Genomic DNA, 9,099 nt, shown 5'->3' on the forward strand with positions numbered 1-9,099 from the left:
TGCCTATGTTTGTGTTCGTGTAGCACCTGTCTGCCTGGTGCCTTTGGAAGCCAGAAAAGGGTGTTGGATTCTCTGGAACTGGAATTGCCGACAGTTGTGAGCTGCCATGTGGCTGCTAGGACTTGAGCTCAGGTCCTCCGGACTAGCAGTCGGTGCTGTTCACTGTTGAACCCAGGCTCAAATTTCCTTCCTAGCAGATGCTGCGAGGTGGCTTCCTTCGCTCCTTGCTTCTTCTCTTCCTCCATTCCCTAAACACTGTTCACATTAAGTAAGCTGCGGATCTAAAATGTGCTTGAGGTGTTTCGCCCTTCCCTGCTCACCTGCTCAGCTTTTATTACCTCTGTGAGCCTCGCTCTTTCTTGCTCCATTTAACCAATACAAAGATCTACTACAGAAAGTTTTTGTTTGCATTCCTGTTGTCTCCCCAACTTCTTGACTGGGCTGTAAGTGTGACAGATGGGCCTTGTCATCACCACGACTGTAACTTGGGTGCTGGGTCACAGAGCTGCTCCTTGTGAAGCGGGAGCCTGACTTTTTAGCATCAATCACAGTCGGGAAAGAAGGCAGGGGCACAGGCACCACCCCTCCAGGCCTGCAGGCGGCGCTGTGGCAGCCGCCGGCCTCTCCTCGCTCCCGACGACTCCAAGCGGAGGCCCCGCCCCTCGCAGGATGCCTCCTGCCCATTGGGCCGGCGCGGCGAGGCTGACCAATGGTGTGGGCGCTAGCGGGCCTCCATCTTTGTACGCCGGAGCTCAGCGCCGTGGGCGGTTGCGGAGGGAGGTGGGCAGCCGGGGATCCTGCCCTGCTATTTCCTCAGTGTCCTCGTCTCTCGCTGCCCGAAGCCGCGATGCCTCAGTTCCAGACCTGGGAGGAGTTCAGCCGCGCGGCCGAGAAGCTCTACCTCGCCGACCCCATGAAGGTGAGTCGCTAGCCGGGGCGGGGGTCTCCTGCGCCTGTGGCGCGGCTTTAGCACAGGCAGGAAGCAGCGTCTGTCCTCGTTCTCACTGCGCCTTCTGTGTCCTTCCATCTCCTCCCGTCTGACTTGGGACCCAGTGAGGCTGCGACAGTGTCCACAGGACAGAGCCATTTCCACAGCGGTGGACTCTGCAGTAGCCTGCACCCGAGGAACTCCTAACTTCCGCTATGGCTTTGGTTGGTTTACGTGTCGCTAAGGCTGGTGCTCCGCCCCTGCACCTTCTCTTTCCTGTCCGTCACTTATTTTGGTGCTCCCTTCCCTTCCCTCAAAGACGTGAGAGTACCTAATGTTTATATAACACGAGCTGTTTTTTTAAAGCTATATATCGGGGCTGGGGAGAGGCTCAGCATGCGGAACTCATAAAAATGGAAAGAAAGAACCGACTCCCCAAACTTGTCGTCTAACTACACATCATACACACGTACATGCGCGCACACACAAATAATAAGTAAAAATTATAAAATACATTGGTGCTGGCAACTTGTTTGCCATTTCTTCAGTTGAGCAACATGCTGAAAGGTGTAACAAATTTTGTCCAGAGGGCCTGATACTGACAACAGGATAAATTTTTTAATTTAGTAAAAGAATGGTAAAGGATATACAAGCACACAGAAGGACGGTACTTGTAAGAATGTGTTGGTAGCTGTAGGGAAATGAAAATAGAAGTGACAGAATTGTGGTGATCAAAACATGTCTAGAATAGACAGGAAAGGAAAAACCTTACGTTTCTACCAGGTGACACAGTCTGCTGGCCTTCGGACTTCTTCTTCCTTAAAACCTTCTGTTAGTTTTTCACTTTTCCCCCCTGACTGGGGAGGGATGTAGAGCGTGAACCGCATTCTCAAGTTCCAAGATGATTTGCACTAAGAGCTTGAACTTAAGGCCAAACTGTGACTCTGAACCCCAGCCCATCTGAGGACAGCTTGTCCGGTCTCGGGAATGTTTGCAAAGATTGTGCCTTCTCTCCCCAGTGCATTTACCACGCAGCCCATACATATCTTCTCACCCTTTTATCACACTGATCGGCATGGTGTAAACGGAAGTGCTGTTGCTGGTGGGCTGGAGAAGAGACCGTTAGTTGTGCCTGTCTTCCTTCTAGTCCTTTACAGTCCTGTCCCTGCTGTCTGAAAATAGAGACACCCCAGTGTCCTCTGCTTAAAACCAGTTCTTCGCCTGGCAGTGGTGGTGATGCACTCCTTTCATCCCAGCATTTGGAAGGCAGAGGCAGGCGGATCTCTGGGAGTTTGAGGCCAGCCTGGTCTACAGAATGAGTTCCAGGACAGCCAAAACTACACAAAGAAACCTTGTCTCAAAAAAACAAACAACGAAGACCAAAACTTCCCCCAAATTGTTCTTCATTGATTACTAAATTCTCACCCACTCATTTCTAGACTTGCTGAAACCAAAGAATGAATTAGATCTTTATTCAGAATGCTGTTTTCGCCAATGTTTTAAAAATGATTTATTTATTATGTTATAGAGTGTTCTGCCTGCATGTATGCCTGCAGGCTAGAAGGCACCAGAACTCATTACGAATGGGTGTGAGCCACCGTGTGGTTGCTGAGAATTGAACTCAGGACCTCTGGAAGAGCCACCAGTGCTCTTAACCACTGAGCCAACTCTCCAGCTCCTAACCTTCTTTATAGGAAAACATGTATTTTTCAAAGCCACTTCTTAAGAAAAGTGGCTTTTGCCCCTTTCCCAGTATAATCTACTTTTCTCCTTTAGTATTTTTTTACCAGTATCTTTCTTTCTAGAACTTTAATTCATTCTGTCTTGTGTCGGATTATTTTGGTTTGCAGAAGTCAAAGTCTTTGAGTGGAACCTTGAGTTTTTGTCTCTGTGACCCAGCTGACAATGGATACCCATCTTATAGTACCATTAGCCCCGTAACTCTCCATGAAGACAATGAGTGTTTTTAGTCAACAGTCAAAATCCCACATTGTTGTCTTGCTTAGTTTATCTTTCAAATAAAATTGGTTTCTCTTTGTTCCTACAAACTAAATTTCAAAAATGTAATAGTTCAGTGAGTAGGTTAGGTACTGTAAACATAGGTAGCTATTTTATATTCTGGGTGAGTTCCTCCTCTGTTGTCACCCAGACAAACCTCTTAGAGGTGTAACTCTTAAGACCCCAGCAGGGCACGGTGCAGTCGGACGAGTTACAGGTTGCCATGCTGAAACCACTTTAAATTTGTGGGCTTTTGGAATTGGCTCAGGGCAGGAAAGGGCTGACGATCCTTAGTGTTTTGGTTTTAAAGTTATCTAAAAGGGAGTTACTGATAGCGAAATGCTGACTCTGCCTCAGTCGCTTTGTTTGCATTCATCACCGAGAGAAAGAAACGCTCACAGAAGCTGAAGTTTGGGCTGCTGTTATAGTGGTGTGCTAATGTCCAGATTACGTCGTGGCTACTGAAGTCTAGAATTGCGAGCAATGGGAAGTGTCCCGTGACACAGTGCTCACTGTTGTGAGTGATCCTGGCTTTGGGAAGCCATGGGGACCTTCCAGGTGGATCCTCTCAAGGTAACAGAGCCTCCCTCGTGCTTGTGATAAAGATGGCATGTCCTGAGGAGTCTGACCTGCCTTCTCGGGGGAGGTACACAGGTGGAAGGTGCAGCGGACTGCCCTCGGCTCGGTTTCCTGAGGGATGGAGTTGGACTTCAGCCATTCCTGCTTCTTACCACCCCCTTCCTTTCATCTGTTTTACTAACAAGAGTGCCAAGCCACCTCACAGACATTCCTTGATGTGTGTATTGGGAATTTTAGTACATTTCTTCAAACTAAAAATACAGTACCCAACTTTAAAAACAAAAGGTTGATTTTTGCTTTTTTAAATAGGGCTGGGGAGACAGCTCCGTGAGGAAAAGGCTGTGTGAGCATGGGAGCCCAATGTTGGACTCAGCCCCTGCACAGTCTGGGCATGGTGTGCATCTGTGACTCAAGCCCTGAGTGGCTAGAGAGTAGGAGGGTGGCAGCAGATTCACTGGCCACCAGCCTAGCCAGTCAGTGAGCTCCAGGTTCATTGAGAGACCCTCTCAAGAATGAAAATGGACAGGGCTGGGGAGGTGGCTCTTGCAGAGGGCTGAGGTTTGGTTTTCAGCACTGTACCCAGATCGCAGCTCACAACCATCTGTAACTACAGTTCCAGGGACCCCAGCACCTTCTTCTGGCCTCTGCTGGTACTAGGCACTCATTGTGGTGCACAGACATACATGCAGGGAAAGTGTCTAAACACATAAAATAAAAAGTCTTTAAAAACCAGAGTGACTAGAGCACATAGCTCTGCGTACATGTGCACAGATGTACCATGTGCACACATCTAAAGCATAAGTAGAACAGATGTAATGGAACTACCGGCTGGCTTTTCCCTTTACCTCATGTCAGTGAAGAGGCTATAGTGGAAGCGCTTTCTCGGGCGTCTGGGGCATTCACTCTAGAGAGCTTTTGCACGATTGATGAAATTGTTTATGCATAGTGCTATCTATTTTGTTCTTTTTAAGTAAGTCATTTTATTGCAGGTACGCGTGGTTCTCAAATACAGGCACGTTGATGGGAATTTGTGTATCAAAGTAACAGATGATTTAGTTGTAAGTATACATTTTTATTTGTTTTGGGGGTTCTGAATTTGTTTGTTTGAAGTTGTTTATTTAGAGTTCATGCAGATGACCTATCTAGGGTACTTATGTGCATGCATTCCATAGTGAAGAACTTCATTCTTCTTTTGGTTTTTGAGACAGGGTTTCTCTGTAGCCTGGGCTGTCCTGAAACTTGCTTTGTAGACCAGGCTGGTTTCGAACTCACCAAGATTCGCCTGCCTCTGCCTTCAAGTGCTGGGACTAAAGACATGTGCCACACCACCACCTGGTTAAAGCTGTTCTTTTAGATTCAGGAAGTAACTGAACTTGCTTCATGAAGGCAATGTGCCAGCAGTGGCTAACAGTTGCTTTCTTCAGGCCTTAAGCCAGAAAAACATAGAGACTAAAATTGAGCAGGTTTCCTTTCTCATGGTGAGAAATAAATCATAAATAGTAAATTATATATATATAGTTTGTTGTTGTTTGAGACAGATTTTTTTAGTTGATTTTTATTGAGCTCTGCATTTTTCTCTGCTCCCCTCCCTACCTCTCCCCTGCCCCCTTCAACCCTCCCCCAAGGTCCCCATGCTCCCAGTTTACTCAGGAAATCTTGTCTTTTTCTACTTTCTACTTCCAATGTAAATTAGATCTATGTAAGTCTCTCTTAGTGTCCTCATTGTTGTCTAAGTTCTCTGGGATTGTGGTTTGTAGGCTGGCGTTCTTTGCTTTATGTTTAAAAACCACCTATGAGTAAGTACATGTGATAATTGTCTTTCTGTATCTGGGTTACCTCACTCAAAATGATGTTTTCTAGCTCCATCCATTTTCCTGCAGAATTCAAGACGTCATTATTTTTTTCTGCTGTGTAGTACTCCATTGTGAAAATGTACCACATTTTCCTTATCCATTCTTCAGTCGAGGGGCATTTAGATTGTTTCTAGGTTCTGGCTATGACAAACAACGCTACTAAGAACATAGTCGAACACATGTCCTTGTGGCACGATTGAGCATCCTTTGGATATATACTCAAAAGGAAGGTTGTTTTCTAATTTTCTGAGAAATCGCCACACTGACATCCAGAGGGGTTGTACCAGCTTGCATTCCCACCAGCAATGCAGAAGTACTCCCTTTTCCCCACAACCTCTCCAGCATAAGTTATCATTAGTGTTTTTGATCTTGGCCATTCTTACAGGTATAAGATGGAATCGCAGAGTTTTTTTGATTTGCATTTCTCTGATGACTAAGGATGTTGAACATTTCCTTAAGTGTCTTTCAGCCATTTTAGATTCCTCTGTTGAGAGTTCTCTGTTTAGGTCTGTACTCCATTTTTTTTTATTGGATTATTTGTTCTTTTGGTGTCCAGTTTCTTGAGTTCTTTGTATATTTTGGAGATCAGACCTCTGTCTGATATGGGGTTAGTGAAGATCTTTTCCCATTCTGTAGGCTTTCATTTTGTCTTGTTGAGAGACAGGGTCTTTCTATGTAGCTCTGGCTGTCCTAGAACTTGCTATGTAGACCAGGCTGGTCTTGAACTCCACAGGATGCTAGGATCAAAGGCACCATGCCTGGCTCCATAAATAATGTATTTGAAGCCACACCAGGGGCTTGTTCCTGTTTCTCCATTCCTTCTTCCTTCCCTCTGTGGCTTGCCCTTCGTGCCCTCCACCAGTCTGCTCCTGATGTGAGCGCCACTGTGCTGTGATGAGATCTAGCCCAGTGCTCTCATCAGTTCATGTTCATTTGATCTCTGCCACTTGCAGTATGAAGACCATTCTCTATGGGAAGTTTTAGCTCTTGTAGCTTTATGTTGGCCTTGCTTTTCTGTGCTCCTGTCTTTGCTGATTATTAGATGTTTCCCTGTAAATACTGTGTTTTACCAGTTTTCTGGCCTTGATTATCTTTTTGTATCACTTCTTCTAGAATAGTCCATTCGATTCCTACAGTCTAGTAATTTCTGTATTTGTGTCTGCTTACAGATTTGTACATTTGACTCCTATTTTCCTTCTGAGGATCTGACTAACTCTGAAGTCAAGTAACATTACTTCATTCATCCTTCTGAGTTAGCCTTCTAGCATGGAGCTTCTCCCTCTTCATCTGGCTCCTCCTCTGTGGCTAGGAATGTGTCAACCACCTGGCCAGAAACCTGGACATATTATTTGGTCCCTTCTTTTCTTTTATTGTTATGCCGACTGTTGGTTTATTTGAAGAAGTGGCATTTTGATCCCTGAACATGCCGTTCCTGCACTTGGCTAGGCGTCTGCACTTGCTGACTCAAGGCTTTCCTGCGTCTTCCTGTTGTCCCCAGCTGTCCATCTTCACTGATGCTCTTTCAGATTAGGACCATACTACTTGCCTGGTTTATTAGGATTGTCTCGCAATAGTACCTGTGCTTTTAGTTCATCCTGTGCACTGCCAGTGATCTTCCATACACACACACGCACGCACACACACACACACACACACGCACACATAAAACTTCCCTCCCATTTTTTAAGGGCCATCTACATACTACATATGCACTACTACTGAGCATATCTCCAGCCCTGCCAGAATGACTTTTAAAAGTACAAACTTGAATGTTAACTCTCTTTAAAAAAAAAAAAAAATCCTTGGCCTGCCACCCTCAAGTCCCTTTGAAGTTTTTTCTGCATTGGATAAGAGACTATTCTCTCAAGTAGGAAATGTATAAATCTTGTAGCCCATGCTGGCCTGAACTTACTGTGTAGCTGAGAATGATCTTCAACTTTATTCATTTATTCTTGGTGTGTGGGTGTTTTGCTGCGTGTATGCCTGTGTGCATGCCTGGTACCTTAGGAGACCAGAAAAGGGGAGCTGGAACCACTGGAACTTATAGACAGTAGGATTTAACTTGTCATTTTTGAGATGTTTCTAGAAGGAGTTTCTTTACATTTCATCAGCAGCAGTGACATTTAAAATAACTAAGGGAACCAGGCGGTGGTGGCGCACACCTTTAATCCCAGCACTCAGAAGGCAGAGGCAGGCGGATCTCTGTGAGTTCGAGGCCAGCCTGTTCTTCAAGAGCTAGTTCTAGGACAGGCTCCAGAGCTACAGAGAATCCCTTTCTTGAAAAACCAATAAATAAAATAACGGAGGGAAAGTAATTGTTGGATGATGTTAGTGTGACTCCAGAGAGAATAGAGCAAAATAAGGCAGATAAGACTCCCAGATATGTGACCACTCGCCTGCGTCCCTAATTACTAGTATCTAGCTTTGCTTAGTTTTTGTGTCTTTAAATTTTCTGACAGTGTTTGGTGTATAGAACAGACCAAGCTCAAGATGTAAAGAAGATTGAGAAATTCCACAGTCAACTAATGCGACTTATGGTGGCCAAGGAATCCCGCAATGTCGCCATGGAAACAGAATGAATGGTTTGAAAAGAAGACTGTTTGTATGTTCTTGGGAAGTAAATAGCTTTTGAAACTGAGAAAGTGTTGGGAAGAAAATATTTATGTAACTGAGCTGTTGAGAACTGAGAGACCAGCTTGTGTTCTAAGGTTTGCTTTAGAGTGGGATGTCCGGGCTCTCAGTTAGAAGCCTTTATTTTTGGAAACTGAATAAGAAATACCTTAGCAGCTTTTGCAGATCATTTGATGTTGGGAAAATATATAATTATTTTTCTGGTAAATTCATATCAGTAATTTGTTGATGAATTAACAAGAAAAGTTCTTTCTAGATTGTGTTTAAGAGGAAATAAAATGTAACCTTTTGCTGTGTTGGCATGTTTCTTTTGGAGCATAACATTTATGCTGTTTATAATAAACTTGGCAGCTGGGGTTGCTGCTCTGCAGTGAGCATGGTCTGGTTTATGAATTTTGAGCCTGCCTTTCCTCTCTTGCTGGGTTCACACTGTGTTTGAATAGAAGGGATTTACGGCAGCAGCTTGCTGAGCGGTGAGTGCCTGCGAGACTGGCTTTCAGTTATCTGAGTGCACAAGCGGAACGATGGTCTGTGATGAGCTGCAACCTCCTCTGCAGAATGTCCGCGATGTGATTCCACACATTGTCTCAGAGGGGTTGAGGGTTATTCGGATGAACTAAAGTATGGAGCATAGCATGCCTCTCAGAACTGTTGGGTTTCTAATAAGCCAGGAGTCTACTGTTTCATGTTTATCTTGTACTTGTAATCTGATTTCACCACCTAACTATAACGTCCCATGTTACCTGCTCAAGCAAAGGTACTGCACTAATGTATTTTTTGTAAAAGTTTGTCATGTTGAGTAACATTTTAACTTGAAGTTTTTATTAGTTATGAGAATTTTAGTCTGTTCTAGAGGTCAGTAAATAAAATATACTGTTTTGTTGAAGCTTTGAATTTCTTGTGTAGGTTTTTTTTCCTTTCCTTCTTTTAATATTTATTTATTTATTTATTATGTATGTAATATTCTCTGTGTCTGTGTGTGTGTGCCTGCAGGCCAGAAGAGGCACCAGACCCCATTACAGATGGTTGTGAGCCACCATGAGGTTGCTGGGAATTGAACTCAGGACCTTTGGAAAAGCAGGCAATGCTCTTAACCTCTGAGCCATCTCT

General features: G+C 44.6%; 1 protein-coding gene across 1 annotated transcript; it reads left to right on the top strand.

The window, feature by feature from the left end:
• The first annotated feature begins 707 nt into the window (after nt 1-707).
• Srp9 (signal recognition particle 9) lies at nt 708-8,875 on the top strand. The gene is made up of 3 exons (XM_050143086.1): nt 708-919; nt 4,495-4,563; nt 7,818-8,875. The coding sequence occupies exons 1-3, from the start codon at nt 710-712 to the stop codon at nt 7,935-7,937; spliced, it is 399 nt and encodes a 132-aa protein (XP_049999043.1). The 5' UTR covers nt 708-709; the 3' UTR covers nt 7,938-8,875.
• Nucleotides 8,876-9,099: the final 224 nt, after the last annotated feature.

This window comes from Alexandromys fortis, unplaced genomic scaffold (genome assembly GCF_014885135.2).
Source record: "Alexandromys fortis isolate MF-2015 unplaced genomic scaffold, M_Fortis_MF-2015_v1.1 scaffold_51, whole genome shotgun sequence".
NCBI lineage: Eukaryota > Metazoa > Chordata > Mammalia > Rodentia > Cricetidae > Alexandromys > Alexandromys fortis.